Source organism: Peromyscus eremicus, chromosome 2 (assembly GCF_949786415.1).
Source record: "Peromyscus eremicus chromosome 2, PerEre_H2_v1, whole genome shotgun sequence".
Taxonomy (NCBI): Eukaryota; Metazoa; Chordata; class Mammalia; order Rodentia; family Cricetidae; genus Peromyscus; species Peromyscus eremicus.
The window spans coordinates 128,331,743-128,352,957 of NC_081417.1; the positions used below are offsets into that span (position 1 = coordinate 128,331,743).

Consider the following 21,215-nt stretch of genomic DNA (forward strand, 5'->3'; position numbering starts at 1 on the left):
TTGGTTATTGTGTTTATTGCAGCATCCCCAGAGCTAGAACAGTCTTGTAATGTCCCCTCAATAAACATTTATTGGATGGTTGGATGGATGGATGGACGGACGGATGGATGGATGGATGGATGGATGGACGGACGGACGGACAGACGGACGGATGGATGGATGGATGGATGGATGGACGGATGGATGGATGAATGAACTGGGCCATTAAAACGACAAGCCTAAACAGCCTAAGAGTAAGAGGGGTGGAGCCTCTGAAGAACTTTGAGCTGGTGGAGCCTCGGGTGCCAGTCCCCGCCCCTGCCCCTCGGCAAGCAAAACTCCACCTCCGCTCCAGGGAGCTGCAGTCTCCCACGGTGCCCCCTGGGGTCGGGGAGCCGGACTAGAGGCGCCTATCCAACCTGACACCAGACCCAACCCCGGGCCAGATCCGCGTCCCCTTTAACTCTCCACTTGCCCAGCACCGCTCGCGCCCTCCTGCGTGACGTCACCAGGAGCGCCCAATGGGGGCGCGGCTTACTGGCAGGCTGTGCCCGGGGCCGCTGCCAAAGGGGAAGTGAGCTGGGGCTGGAGCGATGGCCCGGGTCTGGAGCCTGCGGCCGCCGCCGCCACCACCGCCAGCGCGTCCTGAGCAGCCGCGGCCGGAGCAGGGGCCGGAGGTGCGGCTGGAGTGGCCGCAGCGCGTGTGAGTTGCGGAAGTCGCCGGTGGCGGAACACCTCACACTCGGAGCACTCCAGGCTGACCGAGCGGTGGTCGCCCCCCAGCACCGCGCCCCCCAGGGCCCTGACAGCAGGGCTGGGGTTTCCCCAGGCTCGGGCTCCTCTCTCGCCGGTCTTTCAAGCTCAGGACAGAAGCCACAAAAAGGTGATCATCCCTCAAGCCAGCCGGCTTCCTGCCTGGGCGTGTTCTAAGTGCCCGGGCAGTGTCAGTACCCTCTCCTGTCGCCACCTCTCCAGCCAAGGATTAGCGAATACTCACTGCCTGCTCTGCAAAGTCTCTTGTTCTCGAAGTTTATTTTCCCTCGACATTGGGCATCTTATCCCAGAGATCCAAAGTACCTTAGTTTTGTGTTATCTTTTCTCAGCTTCTGGAGCACTCCTAGAAATACTGGCTGCCTACAGGGCTAAGAATCTTGTTCTTGACTTAGCGGGTGGTTTTGTTTTGTTTTATTTTCCTTTTGGCAGGTAATAGTTGTTCTAGGAATTTGTCCATTTGGATCACCAGTTCCTTGGCCATCTCTATGTAACTTTCCCCCATCCATCTGCGTCCAGCTTCCTCTGGGCTCCATTCTCCAGCCCCCAGTAGATCTGGTCAGTCTCACCTCTGGGTGGGAGTGATCAGGGGGCTCTGGCCCAGGATTTCCAACCCTGGAAGGCAGTTCCAAGGCAGCAAGAGAGTTGGGCGTCGGGTACGAACCTGGCAGCTCAGGAGTGGGCGCTCCACTCACCCCTCACAAAAAGATGAAAAAACGCAAAGAACTTAATGCATTGATCGGTCTGGCTGGTGACAGCCGGAGAAAGAAGCCCAAGAAAGGCCCAAGCAGTCACCGCCTGCTTCGCACTGAACCTCCTGACTCAGACTCGGAGTCCAGCTCAGAGGAAGAAGAGGAGTTTGGAGCAATTGGAAATCGCTCTCGTTTTGTCAAGTGAGTGGAGCAGTTGTGAGGGCTTAAATGGCAAAAGGCATCTTGCCCTAAGCTGGGCAAGTGGATGAGAAGGAGCAGGGGAGTCCTTGGGAAGAAAACAGGAAATAGGCCTTGGAAAGCCAAGAGGAGGAAAGGGTGCTGGAGAAGGCAAGTTCAAATCCTGAATGAGGAGTAAGAGGTCACTCTAATGTCTAACAAGATCTCCAGATCCAGGGTAGAAGTGTGACCGTGGGGAATGGGCCCGTAGCCCAAAAATGAGTGATAAGGTTACTACTAATGGAGGCAGAGATGAGAGGCTCTGGAGGCTAGGCATTTTTAAAAAGTAGGTCAAGGGACCTTAAGGCCGATAATTATTTCATGTTTTCTCAATGAGCTTGATATTGGTGATGGGAGATTATGGTGAGGGGCATACTGTAGAAAGTATGAACCTTACAAGTATGGAAGGTAAGGGTACCAAAAAGTAAATAAATAAATAAATAAATAAAAAAGAAGAAAGAAAGGAATCTTTCCCCAAACCAGTTTCAGGTAGAGCAACCACAAAACAAATGAGCTTTGAGGATTTGGGGGTTAAGAGGTCAGTTTTATGAGCTAGCTAAAGGAAACCTTCGTGTTTGAACTTTGGGCCCTGTCAGGGACCAGACTAAAAGAAAAAGGGGATTCTGTTGGGATGTGGAAACAAGTGTTAGGCAGAGGGCCTGGGAGCCAAGAATTCTGATCTTTTAGTGTGTTCATAATCTCTGTGTCTTTTTGTTAAGGCATGGTTTCTTTACCTGACTTTTTCAGAGGGTAGCTAAGGACCATTCCGAGTTTGTCTTGTGAAGGTCATCTGATACCCTGCTGGGTTAGGTTAGACCTGAAGGCTAGGGTGAAGTTTGGTGTGAAATCTAGCATGTTTCTATTTCTGTCCTCCTAAGGCAGTAGGTTAAAAAATATCAGGTATCCACACTTAAACCAACACGTCTTATTTCTTTCATTCCATTTGCTTATAAAACTTGGTCAAAAGTTTATGAAGTTTCAATAAATGAAACAAGGTCTCCTTGGGTAAGTGAGCATATATTTGAGAGAGAAAGAGCTAGGTAATTACAGTGCAGGGATAGAATTACACAGAACCACTCATTTTTACTCTTCTTTCCATCCGTTCTTTTTTTTTTTTTTTTTCTTAGTACTACTAAGGATTGAGCTATGTTCTCATGCACGGTAGAAAAGCACCCTCTCTACCACCAAGCAAACATCCCCCACTGTTTTGTAAAACAGGATTTTATCAACTTGTTCAAGCTGGCATAGAACTTGCAATCCTTCTACCTCTACCTCCCAGGTACTTGATTATAGGCATGTGCCACCTCGCCTGTCTTGAGTTTAGCTCCAAAGACCCCCGTCCAGAATTGACAGCAGTAATCCAGAGCCCACAGATACTTCCAATGACCCATGGGAACTCCCTGTTTCCTGTGCGGTGTGAAACCTTCGTACCCGATAGAACTTTTCGTAGGTCATATTATTCAGTCATTTTCAACCTGCTGCTATTAGATGTGAATGTGTTGTCCTGTGTCCCCTGGTAAACCACGGGCTATGCATTAGAGAAGATAATAGCAGGGCACCGTGTACTGTTGCTGGTAGAGCTGTTCTCACAGCTGCTTCCTCACTCGTGTCGAATGTGTTCTCGTGGTAGGGGAGACTACTCACGATGCTGCAAGATCTGCTACCCCCTGTGTGCTTTTGTCATCCTCGCCGCCTGTGTTGTGGCCTGTGTCGGCCTGGTGTGGATGCAAGTGGCTCTCAAGGAGGATCTGGATGCCCTCAAGGAGAAATTCAGAACGAGTAAGTGGTCAGCTTTTTTTTCAAGTTTTAGAAAAAAACCAACCCATGCTCAATTAGGAATCTGCCCATTCTGGTAAGCAGTTACACATTTTGTTCTATATACTTTCTCAACTGTCAGCTCGACTGTAGTAACACTTGTTTGTTTTTCAACCCATAAACAAATTCAGGGCTTAGGTCCCATCAGAAATTATGACATTGTAGTCAGCTCAGGGAAGAACTGTAGACCAGGAGTCCAGAGCCTTGATTAAACTCCACCTACAGCCTGAGCTCCAGTTACAAAGTGACTGATGAACACCATGCTGCTTCCATCTCCATCGCAGGACCAGTTGATTAAAAATGTGGAAGCATCTGTCAGATGACTTCCTCTTTCAAGACGCTGTGTAAGAACGTAGCAATGGACAAGGATCGTTGTAAGGGCCACCATTTATGGACTGTCCACTTGTGCCAAGTCACAAGTAAATGGTTCTCCAAACAGTCCTCTGATGTGGGCCTTGTTTTTGCTCGCTCTTTCTCTCTGTCTCCACATACGTGCTGGTAAAGATGAGTATTACTGTTTGTGTTCTTAAAAAGAAAATAGAAGCTGGGTGGGCAAGACGGCTCGACAGATACAGGCGCCGGGTGCCGAACCTAATCACCTGAGTTCAGTCTCAGAGACCGTGTGTGCTGGAAGGAGAGCACTGCCCCTTGCAGGTTGTCCTCTGACTTCCACAGACACGCTGTGGCATGCATGCACCCACCCACATACACACGCTAATAAATCAATAAATATGTAATAAAAAGTTAAAAACAAAAAAAAACAGCTGGGCATGGTAGTGCACACCTTTAATCCCAGCACTCTGGAGGCAGAGACAGGCAGATCTCTGTGAGTTCAAGGCCAGTCTGGTCTACAGAGTGAGTTTCAGGACAGCCAGGGCTGTTACACAGAGAAACCTTGTCTTGGAAAACAAAAAACAAAACAAGATTAAAACAATTAAGTAGCTTGTTTAGCAATTTAGTGTTTACCTGGTCCTCTTGCCCTTTACACCCAAATCCATATGTATAGCCACTGCTGTACCACATTACTATTCCAGTGCCTATGAAAGCTTCATGAATGACTCTGTGCGTGTGTGTGTGTGTGTGTGTGTGTGTGTGTGTGTGTGTGTGTGTGTGTGTGTGTTTATGGTGTTTAAGCACAAAACAAGAACTAATAGATAGCCAATAAGCTTCTTTCCACAGGATGCTTGTTTGTGACATCTGTTTCAAGGGAAAAAAAACTTCAAATACCATGAATGTCACCATCTTAAAGTTTTAGGAAACTCTTTTGATCTTTTGAAGTATATTACATATTCATGAAGAAGTACAGTAGTCCTAACAGTCCTTACCTTGAATGCAACACAGCAAAAAGAGACATTTGTCTCATGAATGACTTCTTAAATTACAAAATGTCATATTTTCTAATTACAAAGTTCAGTTTCATACATCCAAACTACTTTTTTTCTGAAAGGTGTGTTTGTATAGTGGTTTCAACCAGGTTTAACTTAACAAATTTTCTCCTTCTTATAACAAGTATAACAGTATAATTTTTGGTTCTAGATTTCAAGAGTTGATTTTCTAAGCTAAGGAACCAGTTTCAGCTTAATCACAGACCTCAATAGCAATACTAGCACACCAGGACATTGAGCACAAGCTCCCCAAAGAACTCTGGCTCCAGAACCAGAATTTGAGCTCGCTCTTTGTCTCTTAAGCCTGGGAGATCCATGTTAAGCCTAGATATTCACAACCTCCTGCTTTCCTTCACTCGGCTTCTCTTGACCTACAGTTACTCAAGCTTTGCACTTGACCTAGAGACAGCTACTCCCCAGAGTGTTGTTGGTGTCTCTAGTGATGATGCTTTTAAAATGTTTTAATATTCACTTTGGTTTTCTTTTGAATTTCTGGTTCAGGGGTGGGATTGGCGAAGCCCACAATTCTTTGCCAGAATCATCCTGACCTATATGGTTGAATCAAAGTATAGCACAAACAAATAATGTACATTCTATAGAGTTTCTCGTGTGTAATTCTTGTTTTTGCAATATTGCAGATATTTTTAAGCCTGTATTTTCTTTGTATGTAAATAATAATCATCACTTGGAAGCAGTGTTGAACTGTATGTGACTACTGAACACACCTTTCTGTCCCATCAACCCTCCATAATTAGTTGAGCTTCCTAGGCTTGTGCCACACCTTGTTTTGATCGCATACAGTGATTATATGTTTATACATTTTATGTACTGCTCACTTCTGCCCTCTAGAGATCCCTTTATGCAGCTATTCTGTGCCTGTATTTAAAGGATACCAAGATAATTTATGCCTTAGCTGGGCTTGCCATAGATCTCTTTGTTTGGAAAATGTGAGACATATAGTAGGCCTGACAGTCAGTCGATAAATATTTGTCAAGCATTTGTTAATGCCAGTCCCTAAAAATAGTATATTCAGGAGATGCGACTCCATACACCTGGACTGTTAGGGGTCAGCTTCCCATCATTGAGGAAGATTTTCCTGGAGCCCAAACTGCATTTGTCAGCCAGCTGAGTAAAGCAGGTTTGAATTTGTCAATCTGGTTGTTTTGTAGGCGTTGATTTGCCACAATAGAAATGGCATTGGTCACTGAGATTGCTTAGTGCGTAAGGGTGCTTATCAACAAGCCTGATGACCTAGCTCAATCTCTGGAGCCTCTGTGGTAGAAGGAGAGAACCACACTTGTGAGTTGTACTCTTACCTCCACATGCATGCTGTGTCACAGGAACACCACAAGCGCGCACGCGCGCGCGCGCGCGCGCACACACACACACACACACACACACACACACACACACAAGAGAAAGAAAGAAAAGACAAGCAATGACTTCCTGAGGGAGGGAGACTGGGGTCTGGCATACTCATGCCATAAGCTGGACTGTTATGACTGATTGCTCACGTGTGTGTGTGTGTGTGTGTGTGTGTGTGTGTGTGGTTTTTTGTTTTTTTTTTAATTTCTTTTGTTTTGGTTTTTTGAGGCAGGGTTTCTCTGTGTGGCCCTGGCTGTCCTGGAACTCACTCTGTAGACCAGGCTGGCCTCAAACTCAGAGATGTGCCTGGCTCTTCCTCCTGAGTACTGGGATTAAAGGCATGCGCCATCATTGCTGGACTGTTCATTAGTTTTGTTTGTTTTTTAAAGGAAATAACAGTGATTTTAACTAAATGGAATAATTTTACTATATTTAAATAATCATATTTTTAAAATTATGCTTCTACTTTAAACACATGTTAGTAAGTTAATTCTTTTTTCTTCTTAATTCAACAAAACAGTGGAGTTCACTGACTCAGATAAGACCACTTGCTTGCTTGATTTTAATGCCTCTTGAGCAGTCAGAGCCCCTTGTTCTTTATTTCAATCAATCTTCCAAGGAACCTATGAAGATCAAAAGTGTTGAAGAAGTACCTGAAATAGAAATCAAAGTAGATGGCTTACTTTTTCTTTGCAGTCAAGGAGTAACTTGATCCTTGAGTTAAAAGACTGGCTGGCCTTGAAACATTTTTTTTCTTTAAGTTCTGTATATTTATGTGTGGATATTTTGCCTGCATATGTCTGTGCACCACATATATGCAGTACCCATAGAGGCCAGAAGAGGGTATCCCCTGGAGCTGGAGTTACAGACTCTTGTGAGTTTGCATGTAGGTGCTAGGAACTAAACCCGGGTCTTCTGGAAGAGCAGCCAGTGCTCTTAGCCACTGAACTATCTCCTCAGCCCCTGGCCTTGAAACTTAATTCAGTATTTCTTTTTCCAGAAACAGTTATTTCAAAAGACTTTCACAGTTATTCAAAGCAAAATTCTATCTCCAATACTTCCTCTCTGTCAACAATGAAACACTAGAGAAAAGGAAACGAATTTGGGAGAGAAAGAAAGTACTCATAAGTCAGGCATTTCCTTTTCTGGTCATACAGGGAAACTAGTGGCTTGATCTTTTGTACAAAATGTTAGATGCTTTTGTGTGAATACAGTCACAAAGATGTGTCCCTGACATCTTGGGCATACCAAAAAAAGTATTGTGGTCCTGTGAGCATGTGGTTTGACTGTTTGCTTCTCATTACTCACTATAAAATTAGAACAATCACATATTCTTTCTGAACCTATATTTTCTTACCCATGACACATGAAGATGTATTTTTGCCACCAAAGCACGTTGGTCATTACTCTGTTATCACACCTGTCAACATTTATAGTAATCCTCCCTTCACCTCCAGACTGAGAACTAAGGGTCTTTTGTATAAGATAGTGTAAAGTACAGAGCTGGCACACAGTAGAGGCTCAGTAACACATCATTTGATGATAATTACATAAAAATTTATTGCAAATTATAACAGTATTGTATAAATACAAAACATTACTATTGATATTATGTTGTGTTTGAAGGATGTATGTAGAGGTTTCCATTTCCTAATCATAAAAATGAAAAAATAAGAACTAGGTAAATTTTTTTGAGATTCCACATATTAAATTTTAAATGAGTTGCTTTCCATAATGAACCAACATGTATAAGTAATCATAAGTTGTTTGTTTGCCATACTTCCATTTATGTAACAACAGTGCCTCAACTTGGATTGTCTCTCCTAAAAAACCCACATCGGATAATGATTATGATCCCCTCTTGGCTCATAGACTCCTCAGGATCCAGAGTGTCCTCGGGGCTTGTCAGCTTTACGTGTTAGTTAATAGTTGTAACTTGGATTGTTCATATCTTTGTCTTACTTCTTCTTCCACCTCTAAGTCCTATTTATTGCATATAGACTTTAGGAAAGAGAGACCCTCCCTCCCTCCTGAGGGCGTTTGACCACCTGAGTATGGAAGGCATTCGTGAGATGAGCTTTTCTTTACAACCCAGCTGAAACTGTATAAGCAATTCAGTGACACAGAGCTGCATTGGTTAGAATGAGTAATGAAATGTTCTTATTTCCTAAGATGGATGTATTCTGCAAACCATGTGTAAATCAAATGCTACACTAAAAGCACTTAGGGAAGTCTGTTATTTAGAATGCAATCCTTTGGCAGCTACTTCTAAAAAATAAATGAAAATACCTAAGTTCATTATTCTGAGTTGTTCCATAGTGGGCTTGCTTAAAGGGATATTACCACTGCCCTCAGTTTCCATGGGGACTTTGTTGTTGTGTGTTTGCTGTCTAGGTTTTTACTTTCTGAGTTTTCTTTGTTGGATTGAAAAGGAGGGTAAAGTACTGAGAAATATGGTTGGAAAGTCAACAAAGACCAGGCTTATTTAGGTAACAAATATTTACTGAGTGCCTAAAATTATATTCTGAGTGCAGACCATACAGAAATGGACAAAACCAAGTCATGGAGCTCTCATTTTAGTGAATTACTTTATATTGGCCCTGTATGCCAGTTTTTGGTTTTAAATATATATAGTAACTAATCAGGAAATCTGTGACCTGAAGAAAAATGATGTAGGTTTATTCTGGAGGAACAGCCATTATCAATATTTTATTTTCCATTAAGAGGAAAAATGCTTTTTAAAGAAAAAAGAGAGCGCACTTCCGGCCTCTGCCTCGGGCTTCGAATCCCTTAACCACACAGGAATTGTTGTTTTAGAGTCCTAATGTCCCCCTGCATTTCACATAACATGTTTATCTCCCTCTTCATCTTGAGCTCCTGGGTTAGTTGAAGAAAACACTGCTATTTATGAAATAAAATAAAAATCTTAGCCCTCATGTCAGTGTTTGAATACCACCTCACAATCAGCCAACTTAAAGTAAAAGAAGATCAACATTTAGAGATGTAGTTTCTAATGGCACCTTGGACATTCTTGGGGTAGGAGTAGTAAGTCTTAACCGACTAATCTGGAAACTGATCAGACTTAACATTTATTTATCACCTACTGATAAATAGGCCCTGGGCTCAGAGACTCCTTCATTCTAACATTCTTAGGAAGTAAATCTTGCACAGTATTCCAGATAAAGAGACTGATCTCAAAGGAAATTGATTAATTTACTCAAAATAATAGTAAGGTATAGAGGTGAAATCATCTAACCCTTTCTGCTCATGGTTTTTGTCACAGCTTTTAGTCACCTATCTTCGTTGTCCTTGTTTTGTGGTCCTGGGGATAGAACCCAGTACCTTGCAGATGCAGAACAAGAGTTCTGTCATTGAGCTGTGTCACCCAACTCAAGGTTCAGTGTTAAAGGTGTTAAAGACGCACGTTTACACAAACAGTAGTGTAGCCCTGCCCTCCCTTTCCTTTCTCAGTGTAGTTAGGTAACTGAATTAAGTCGTCATCCCATAATTTACATTCACTAATCCCACTAATCTCTCTTCTTTCCTACCCTGTGATCCCTTTTTTCCCCCATCTTGAGACCAGAGAGAATGTGATGTTTATTTATAATTGTCCTTGTTTTTCTTTCAGTGGAATCTAATCAGAAAAGCTCATTCCAGGAAATCCCCAAACTTAATGATGAACTTCTCAGCAAACAAAAACAACTTGAGAAGATTGAATCTGGAGAGCTGGGCTTGAGCCGAGTCTGGATCAACATCACAGAAATGAATAAGCAGGTAGCAAAAGTGTGACTTTATTCCTGTGTAAGCTGTGGAAACAAATTTACATTGGTTGGTTGGCATTTCGTATACATTTATAAATTCAGGTTTTGTCTTTAAATTGGAGTTTGCTGTGATCCAAACATGTTAAAATAGTAGTTACTTGCCAAAATTTAAAATGCATTTACCAAGTATTTAAAATGTTAGCCTTTTCTGCACATGCACAGAGTTCCTCAGAGGTAGAGCATTATAGAGGAAGTTATAAATATTTGAGCCAGCTTTTTCTATAGAGTAGTATAGATATCAACTAAGGAATGTCATCTAATTCCTAAGGAAAGGGGAAAGCCTACTGTTAGTAGATGAGTTTTGTTTTGTTTCAGAGACTTTACACACTTAGAGATTTAGCACTGGAGTGTAGTGTTGTAGGTGGGAAGTCAGATCTAGAACAGCCACACAGTTCATGGTCAACTGGAATAGCTTAGGAGCAGGTGGTAGAGTCAGACAAGCAGGTCTAGACAAACTTGTTTAGCCTCAAAGTTGTGCAGAGCTCAGTAGGCATTGCTTCCAAAAGAAGGAATCTACCAGAGAGATGGTGTTTAGTCTAAGGATGGTGACCAAGATTCTCACAGGTGTAAAGAGTCTGTATCCCATTCTCAGGTCTGAGTTGTGGGTTGACGTCTCTGTTCCGTTTTAGTTCGGTTTTTTGTTGTTGTTGTTTTCAGTTCAGTTGGGGAAAGATATGATCTTTTTTTTTTTCAAGACAGGGTTTCTCTATTGTTTTGGAGCCTGTCCTGGATCTCGCTCTGTAGACCAGGCTGGCTTTGAACTCACAGAAATCTGCCTGGCTCTGCCTCTCAAGAGCTGGGATTAAAGGCGTGCGCCGCCGCCGCCGCCGCCGCCGCCGCCGCCGCCGCCGCCGCCGCCGCCACCACCACCACCACCACCACCACCACCACCACCACCCGGCTCAAGATATGGTCATTGAGAAGAAAACTCAAGTACCAAATGAATGATACACATATAAAATACTTAAAATTAGGTTTGTCATCTTTGTTGGGATTAAAAGAACATTCTCTTCAGGGTGGATGGAGTCCACAGAGCACTAAAATGAGCCTGTATGAAGCCCTGTTAGAAGAAAGGGCTTGTAACTATTTATAGAGTTAAACCTTTCAGCCACATTTTGGGAGTAGGATAGTTTAGTGTTTAAGACTGAAAGTGGCTTCTTCCTGGAACCCACAGTAAGAATGTCTACATTACCCAGTAAACATGCATGACAATATGCTGTGTGTGGTTTGAATGTGTGTCCCAGTTCACATGTCAAGTGTATATGGAAGTGGAGCCTTTCATGATTAATTAGCATTTACCCCAAAATGCTACTTGAAGAGAAAGAGAAACCCGTGCTGACACACTTGTTAACTCTTATCACATACATGTGATACCCTCCACTGTATTATGATGAAGCAAAAAAATCCTCATCAGATGCAGTCACGTGTTCTTAAATGAGCTAAATAAGCCCATTTATAAGTCATCCACTCTATGGTATTTAGCAGTGGCCACAGGAAGTACACTAAGACACCATAAGTAGCTAAAATGAAATTTTCTGAAAGTAATAGCTCACCTGAAAAATGGTCAGTTTCTTATGGCAATGTATTTCCTATTCATTCTTATTGGAGTGGGAAGGGTGTTTTATTTTGGTTTTGGTTTTGAGACAGAGTTTCATTATGTATCCCATGCTGGCCTGAGTGCTAAGAGTATATGAGCCACCACCCTGGTTCTATTTTATTTTATTTTTAACCACACAGGAAATAATGGATGGGTGATGGCAACTAGTATTTACTAGTTATCATTTATTCTTAGGCTCTCAGTAATTAAAGAAAAGCAGATATTCATTCCTTTCAAACACAAAGAATAGAACCAACTGTGGCCCTACATTCACACAGCAAATGAGCAGTATGGACAGAGATAACATCAGGTGCAAGATGCACTGAAGCTCTGAGAGAATGAACATTTCCCCTGGGCAGTCCGTGGGTTCCAGTTGGTAACATAGAGTCAACCATTCTCAGACAGGATAAAGTTGCTTTGCATGGAAAGATAAACATCAACTGTCTATTTCCCATCTCCTCTTCATACATAGCATTCTAGGACTGCTCAAGGAGAAAGCTGGTGCTTGGTGTGGTGTAAGAAGTCCTAGGGCTTTGTGTGTGAAACTGGAGCAGGTTAGACCAAAACTCTTTGCAGATGAGTAGCACCATGCTTTGCGAGATGCTAGATAGAGTTCTCGGCTAGCATCGACCCAGAAGGATGGACGGGGTAAAGTAAAGCTGAATGTTGTTTTCTCAGGGAGCACAGCAGTCTGGGTGGTTTTCTAAAGTTAACGCTATACATCTGGTGCTCTATTCAAGTAAGCAGCATTTGTCCTGAGGCAAAAGAGGAATAGTAAAAATAACATTTAATCATGTTTCTATATCTAATGCTAATTGTCAATTCAGGTGCTTCTAGTGGCATTTTTAAACAATTGAAAGTGGCTTAAACAACAAGAAAATGTATTCTGTCACTTAACGAGGTTTATTCCTACTACCGAGTAAGCTTAGGTTAATTTAGGCTGGGAAAAGAAGGCCATCTGGTTGGGGAAGTTAAAATTCAACTTTACTTTGAGAATCTTTAAGCTAGTACGTGAAACTTCATTTACACTTCTGTTCTATTCATGAAACCTCAGGTATTATGCCCACTCCTTCTTGACGGTTATAAGGGCCTCCCTTTTTGTGGAGAACAAATGTTTACAGAGCTGCTTTTATGGAGTTAAGCCTTTGACTCTATCTTAGTCTATTCAGACTGCTCTAACAAAATGCTTTAGACGAGGTAGCTTATAAACAATAGGAATTTATTACTCAGAGTTCTGGAGGTCCAAAAGTCCAGGATCAGGGTGCCAGCAGATTTGGTCTCTGGTGAAGGCTCATTGTCTGCTTCATGCATGGTGCCTTATTGTTATATCTCATTAGCAGAAGGGGCAAAGTAGTGTCATTGGGCTGTTGATGAGGGTAGAGCCCCCCCCAGCATGCCTGAAGAACCCCACCACTTAACTGCCACCACATTAGAGATTTTGAATGAAACCGTTAGGGGAGCATCAACATCCGAACTATAATAGACTTAGAAAAAAAAGATGCAATTCCTTACCCAGTGATCTCAGGGACAAACAGAAGATAGGAAGGTAAACAGCCTGACATGAAGCATATGGTCAAATGCTTATTTAAATGAATAGCCAGCCCAGACTGGGATCAGCTTTCCTAGAAACATTGGGCTAAGTCCTGAAGGGGAAACGGACCAGGTGGAGAAAGAGAGGTTACCCTCAGTAGGAAGGTACAGCGGATCCTCATAATTTTATCTCCTTGCTAAAATCTGTTTGTAACCTCCAAGTCTGTAAGAATGAGGCCTTTGCGGTCATCCACTGGTGTAGGCACAGCAGCAATAACTGAGTTACCCACGGACACTGACGGCTGGAGTAGAGCAAGACAGCACCTGCTCTCTTGTCCGTTCTCATATTGTCAACAAGCTGGGCTCTTGGTATATTTCATGTCACTTTTCACATTTTTCTGCCCTTTGTTGTTGATTTCACTGTTAGGTAGGCTTCCTTCAGACATCACTTTCAGTGCTGTTGGCTGTGTGTTCAGTGTTAATAAGTCAGCAGTATCGTTAAATGAGATGTTTAAACAGGAACACGTGTAAAACAGGTTATATATTGTATTGATAAGTTACTGAAAACATGACCAAAGGGCTCACAGGAACCTAGCCCCCACACCTAGGAACAGTGGTGTAGCACTCACTAATTCCGCATTTGCTGTAGCTTTTCAGAAGATAACTACCTACTAACAAGAATGAATTGCATTTGTAAAAGAATCGATAAGTGAAAAGACTGTGTATTGAGGAAATTTTAGTCCTTCCTTATAGCCCTAGTTGGGCACGGAAAGAAGCCAGAGATACAGTAAATCAACAAGCATTGTTGTCGGGGACCTTAGGTGCCCTTCCCAGTTCCTGCTGCTCTCTTTTAAGTACTTGTATGATGGTCATTTGCATATGCATCTAATTGCATTAGGAGATTGTACACTCTACTCAGCCTGAAAATGAGTGGTGATGGTAATAACGTTATACATTAAATGTTTCCTTTGTGCAGGCCACTCTGTTGACTGTACTGCATGTGTGATCTCCTTTCTCTGTGTCTTGAGTCACAAGAAGTAAGAAGTGTTAACCCCAGTTTGCAGATAAGAAAATTGAGACTTGCTGGGCGGTGGTGGTGCACGCCTTTAATCCCAGAGCTCAGGAGGCAGAGGCAGGCAGATCTCTGAGTCGGAGGCCAACCTGGTCTACAGAGTGAGTTCCAGGACAGCCAGCGCTGTTACACGGAGAAACCCTGTGGGGGGAGGGGGGGAGACACGAAAATTGAGACTCAAAAAAGGTAAAAGAGCTTACCCAAGGCCACAGCTGTGTAGCAGTCTAGCATTGAAATATTTAAGTCTTGGGAGCCTGTTTTCCTTCCATTTTTGTAGGATTAAGTAGGGCCAGGTGCACATCTTTAATTCCAACACTTTGGAGATAGAGGCAAGAGAATCTCTTGAGTTTAAGGCCAACCTAATCTACACAGTGAGTTCCGGGACAGTCAGGGCTATGTAGGGAGTTTCTACTCATAATCATTCATGATTTGTGATTATCTGTTTTCTCAACTTTTTCCTCACTGTTTAAAGAACATTAAAATCAACCCTAAAGAAAAAAACAGCATTTCTGCTTTTGAAGTATAAAATTTATATTAAGCAAATAGTCTACAGTGGCTATTTTTACTTTTGCTGATTTTAAAAAAAAATCATATGATATGCATAGAAGTCATAACTCATCTTTTGGCTAGAATGTGATTTTTTTTTCCTTAGTGGCTTTTATTGAACTCAGTTTTTAGTGTCTTCAGATTGTAAACTGTGATGTTTGTTGATAAGTTCTGTAATGCTTGAATCCAATCTCACATTCTAGAATGTATCTGTTTGAGGTCAGAGGTAATGGGAGAGTACCCCCTTGTCTCTCCAGTCCCGTTATACATGTACATTTACTGTAGTTTCCCACATAGTTTGGCTCTACTGAAGAGGGGAGATGTGGGGTGTGTAACTGAGCTGGTGACCAGTTTGTGATCCAGGTCCTTTAAATGAGAAAAACACCATTTGTGTGATCCGCAACTACAGAGTTGATGGTCAGCTCTCCAGAGCACACTCTGTCAGGGATGCAGCTGACATTCTAGAGTCTAGATCTACCATGTTTGTGACACACAGAGAAGACCTAACCTAGTCCTCCTGTATTGGCTTTTCTTTTCTTTTTTCTTTTCTTTTTTTTTTTTTTTTTTTGGTTTTGTTTTCTTTTTCAAGACAGGGTTTCTCTGTGTACCTTTGCGCCTTTCCTGGAACTCACTCTGTAGCCCAGGCTGGCCTCAAACTCACAGAGGTCCGCCTGGCTCTGCCTCCCGAGCGCTGGGATTAAGGGTGTGTACCACCACCACCCGCTGTATTGGCTTTTATTACTTCTCTAGTTTTAAGTGAAATGGCAGCTTCCAGCAGCCACACTAGCCTTCTCTGAGACCATAATGTTCCTAAAATACTTCGGACTAGCTCTGCCATAGCCTCAAGATGTTGGACAGAATAGTTTCTGCCCAGATCACCCTGAGAAATGTGTTATCCCTTGAGGATATGGCCAGTTGTCATTGAAAGTAGTTTATTCACTAGTGTCTGAAAGATACTACATAGTAGAGCATATAGAGTAATTGTAAAACATACCTGGGAGAGAAGTCCCTTCCCTTCACATGTGTACATTGTTGTCTCATGTCAGTAATACTGTCTGCACCTCCTATGTATTTATAAAACTACCATAGTTTTTAATATGTATCAGCGTATGGGTTACACCAAGTGTGTATGTGAATAAGTGGAGATATTCGATATGTGGTATACTACAGCGTCCTTTGTTCACTGACTATATCTACACATCTAGTGATAGGCATTTAAGTTATTCTAGTGTTTTGCTGGTACAAATAAAAAAGACTTGTTGTGCATATTTCTTTGTGCCTGTGAGCAAGTAATCTATAGGATGGGTTTCTATAAATGAAGTTGCTGAACAAAGGATATAAATATTTCAGGTTTAGAGGGCTGTTCCTTCAAAACAATCCTTTTCCAGTTCACATTCCCATGAACAATAAGCCTGTTTCCTTATGTTCTTTGAAGCCTCAGTATTATCCATAGCTTCTTAAAGGAATGGCAAAAAACAAAAACCTTCCTGATATAATTGCTACTCTATGAGATTTATAGCTTCCTAAAGTATTTCTCAGTGTGGGATGAGGTGTCTCATCTTTTTGTTTTGAAATGGATAGAGGTAGAACATTAGTGAGTGATCTCTGTGTTTGAGAACACTTGGGAGGATGCATGTGTAAGTACTCATTCAGTCTCACTTCTGAAGAACTGCCACTGATTTGGTCGTGTGTACTGGGTACTGTGCTGAGTTTTAGTCACATGTGTCATTGAATTCTTGTAACCTATACTAATCATCTGTTGCTGGGTTACATTGGATCTCCAAACTTACCGGCTTAATACAACAACCCTTCATTATCTCACACTCTCTGTATGCCAGGAATTGTGAAGCAGCTTAGCAGAATGTTCTGGCTAAATCCCTAGGGTTGCAGCTAAGGTGTCAGCACAAAGAAAATGCCAAATACTTGTTGAAGGAATGGAAAGGAATCTGGTCCTGCTGTGTCTCACATTCTCTGGTGCCTGCCAGTTTGGCCTGTAGCAAGAGCCCAGAAAATCGGGTGTCTATGAGGCCACTCTTGTTGCAATTATTGGTAAACCTTTATTCTCATCCTAAAATTTCGAATAAGAAAGCAGTCAGGCACCAAGACTCTTTGAAGAGTATTTTGAGTCACACTGCAGGACTTGTTAGAATGTGAACTCAGAGCCTGAAATTGAATGTTACACAGGTTCCCCCAGTCCCCTGTTCAGATAGGAGTCCAGCTACTTAAATCCTACCCCAAAGTAGTAGAAAAGAAGCCACATTTTATTTTGATTCAATTCCTGTTTTAATGCATTCATTGCATCCTTCAGTGAGTCAGTGGGTATTTATTGAGCTCCTTCAGGGTACAAAGTAATGCTTTGGTTGAGCTATTGAGTTTGAAATATTAATCACATTATTAAACCAAAACCAAGTCCCTGAGTAGTTGAAAGTGCTGTTCAAGTTGTCAGGATACAGTTCCTGTGGACTATATTTTGTGATGATGGGCTTTTACTTTATAATATATGTTCCCACTCGGACAGGAACAAAAGTTCAGTTAAATAGGTCTTCTATTTTACCAAAGTGAAGTTTTGAAGTGGTCCTTGATCATCAGTTTTTTCCTGTTCAACTATTGAAGGATTGTGTGGTAATCACTGCATCTTTTGAGTAATTTAAGAGTTTAGGGCCGTGCAGCTGCTAGGACTAAGGTAAAGAATGACGCTTGGCTCTGCATCTTTGGCGTTAGTTTAAACCGGGTAGAGAAAGAGGGGGCTTATTGCTGCTTCCTGAGTCTCAGCTCTTCCAAAACACTGCAGTTCTTCTGCTCCTGAAAGCTGACAGTACCTTGACATTGTGAGCTATAGAGCTTATGAAGGAAGCACATACTCAACAAATTCTGTTTTCTTTGTGTATTAATCTTTTTCAGATTTCTCTGTTGAGTTCTGCAGTAAACCACCTGAAAGCCAATGTCAAGTCTGCCGCAGATTTACTTAGCCTGCCTAGCACTGTAGAGGGACTTCAGAAGGTAAGTGCTGTGTTTGGGCACTATGGTTACCCTAATGCTGGAATTCTGAAGAGTTCACTTTGAAAACCTGGCATTTGAAATCAGCTGCTCCAAAAGAGCAGTGTGAAGTCTACCACTGTGTGCTGTGGAGTTCAAAACAACCTTGACAGTTGGGTCTTTAATTTTCAGCAGGTTACTTTATGGTTCATACAGGTTTTCATTTGTCTGTCTTGTTCCAGAGTTTGCTCTGCTGGGACCACTGTGTTAGCAGGGAGCATTTTACTTTTCAGTTTGTCATCACACTGGCTTCAGGAGCCCAGACCAGTTGTGGACGAGAGTTGCTGTAAACGTCTACTTTTCCATGATTGGAAAGGAGTTGAATTGTTTGTTTTGTTTTGCTGTTTCGAGATAATCTAAGATGAAATGCAGAAATTAAAAATTAAGAAAAGGGTACTTTTAAACACTCTCGGGTATAAACTGAAAAAAAAAATTACTTTGGGAACAATTTGGTATTATTTTCTAAAGGTGTCTATAAGTCCTAAGCAATTATTTGTGTGTACACCATAGACCTCAAGGCCTGTGCAAACAGCAGTTCGTAATTTCCATTTATTTGACCCCTGGAGTGTTAACAGCAGACAAGTAGAAGCCAGAAGGATGAGACTCAGGAATGCCTAGAGCGGGATGGGGAGAGTGAAAAAGGATTGAAAGGGAAAACAAGGTTTCTGATCGAATGCAGAGAGCATTGCCCCATAACAAAAAATGAAAGAAAGACTTTAGGAGTCAGAGCCCCTTGCACAGTGAATTTTAAATCCAGGATCTTTGGCTTTTAAAAGTTAGCCTGTGATGTTTAATTCAATTATATGCCATGCTCTGTCCATAAATATCTAAATTGTTACACAAAGTGAGCAATTGCTAAACCACAAACAAAAATAAAACTTGATGTTTTACAACCACAGCATTGTGTGCTCAGTCCCTGTAATTTGCTACTTGTCCAGTATGGTTGTCTGCTCTCAAAACTTAAATTAAAAAGGTTGAGGCAACTTTAATGAAGTGGATTCTTGCCTTTGTTCCCAAGGATCAAGTAGGAAAAGGCAGGCCTCTGTAGCCCTACAGAAGCAACTTGGCAGTCTTACGTTAGAAAAGGAAACCCGGGCTGGAGAGATGGCTCAGAGGTTAAGAGCACCGACTGCTCTTCCAGAGGTCCTGAGTTCAATTCCCAGTAACCATATGGTGGCTCACAACCATCCATAATGAGATCTGGCGCCCTCTTCTGTGTACATAATAAATAAATAAATCTTTGAAAAAAAAAAAAAAAGAAAGAAAAGGAAACCCGCTTGTTCTTGCTCTCGCTAATTCAATAAGCACTTGTGGAGCTTCCTCCAGTGTGTACCAGGCACTCTGCAGTTGGTAGGACTACTAGTTTCAGAGTTTCATTCTAGGATTTACATGATTTGTCAGCTGCTTTCCTAAAAAACAACCCCCAAACAAGAGCACAGTATCTTCCTGTGTCCTCACGGGCTCAGCCAGTCAGCCAGTGAGGATTCTCTAACAGTAGGTGGCTTTCAGTGTATGGTGGCTTTTTGCAACAACAGTGCTTACATAGATTCTACCCCAAACTTAGATCCTACCCCAAATGTTATCTCTTTGCAAATCCTGCTGGGCACTGCTTTTATTGCAAATGATGATGCAGTTTTGAAATGGTAGTTAATCTCCAAAACCTAGCTGGCTTTCATTTATGCCATGTAATTTTTTAAATATTGAAACGTTATCATCTCCTGTTCCCTTGAATTCTTGTTTCAGTGTAGTTTTAAAACTGCTTTGGAGACTGGGGATGCAGCTCTCTGGTGGAGTGCTTGCCTAGCATGCACAAAGCCGCATAAAACCAGCTGTGGTGATGTAGGCCTGTAATCTTAGCATGTAGATGGTAGAGGCAGGAAGATCAGAAGTTCAAATTCATCCTTAGCTATATGGCAACCTGGACTACATGAGACTGTCTCAAAATAATAAAATAACTTTGGTTAAAAATACTGATATCATACTGTAAATTGTCAGTATGTCTTAATAAAAGGATAAAACCCACCAAATAATAACATTCTTTTGGATTTTTTTTTTAAGTAATTAATGGAAGCTGAAGAGATGGATCATTGGTTAAGAGCACATACTGTTCTTGCTAAGGACTGGAGTTTGGTTCCTGTAACTCTGGCTCTGGGGGATGTAATAACATCTTTTGGCCTCCATGGATACTTGCATTCACATGCACATACCCACACATACACTCATACAAATATGCATAATTTCTTAATTTTTTAAAAAGAACTTCTGAATTGTACCCTCTGTATACTTGGGTTCTTTAGGACTAATATGAGCAAAATAAGTAGTTGCCTAAGTACACTCATTGCTGACAGAATTCTACTGCCAGCTGGGTTTCCTAGAGCTAAAAATCATACTCATCCAATTTTGCTCAAAAGTCATCACTTAATACTCCTGACTGTTGACAGCCAATAGCCTTGACTGGCCATCTGCTGGCCTGCTGTTTAACTATGGGGTAAAGATCAGAAGTTCAAAGTCATCCTTAGCTATATGGCAACCTGGACTACATGGGACTGTCTCAAAATAATAAAATAACTTTGGTTAAAAATACTGATGTCTGCCTCTGCCTCCCGAGTGCTGGGATTAAAGGCATGCACCACCACCGCCCGGCGGATTTCTGTGAATTCGAGGCCAGCCTGGGCTACCAAGTGAGTCCCAGGAAAGGCGCAAAGCTACACAGAGAAACCCTGTCTCGAAACCCCCCCCCCAAAAAAAAAAATACTGATGTCACACTGTAAATTGTCAGTATGTCTTAATAAAAGGATAAAGCCCACCAAATAATAACTTTTTAGGGGTAGGCATATTATCCGTGAGTCCCAGATTTATTCTTTTATTTATTTATTTTTCAGTATATGACTGTTATAAATAATTTTTTTAGGAAAATATATTTTATTTAGGAAAGATTGTGGTTTTCTTTAATTGAGAAAATAGCTTGATTTTTATAGATATGGGAAACTATTCATAGAAAGAATGAATGTTTATGTTTTTTGCTAATTGTTTCAGTATAAGTTACATAGAATTCATAGTTTGAATACAGTTGAAATAATTAAAATATTGATTTATATTTAGCTAGTGCTTTAGTGTAAATTAAAATCACAGCATACCATTACACTGCCATTAGAATGGGCAAATTGTATAAATTAACAGCAACTGTACTTGTGAATGTATGAAGTAGTAGGAACCCTCTTAAATACTATTAATGGAACTGTAAAATGGCACAACCATTTTAGAAAATAGTGTGTAAGTTTTTTAACAAGGTAGGCATAGATCTGCCATATGGCCAGCTGTTCATCTATGTATTGTGATAATGAGAAAGTATGAAGGGAGATGCAGGCA

The 21,215-nt window shown here is 41.6% G+C and overlaps 1 protein-coding gene across 1 annotated transcript in view; it reads left to right on the plus strand.

Annotated features, from left to right (window-relative positions):
- Positions 1-519: 519 nt before the first annotated feature.
- Efcab14 (EF-hand calcium binding domain 14) overlaps positions 520-21,215 on the plus strand; it is a 39,717-nt gene continuing 19,021 nt past the window's right edge. Inside the window, exons 1-4 of the mRNA XM_059254732.1 lie at positions 520-1,643; positions 3,310-3,458; positions 9,873-10,018; positions 17,712-17,810. Coding sequence (XP_059110715.1) covers positions 1,459-1,643; positions 3,310-3,458; positions 9,873-10,018; positions 17,712-17,810 — 579 coding nt within the window. The 5' untranslated portion in view covers positions 520-1,458. The remainder of the gene's footprint in view (positions 1,644-3,309; positions 3,459-9,872; positions 10,019-17,711; positions 17,811-21,215) is intronic.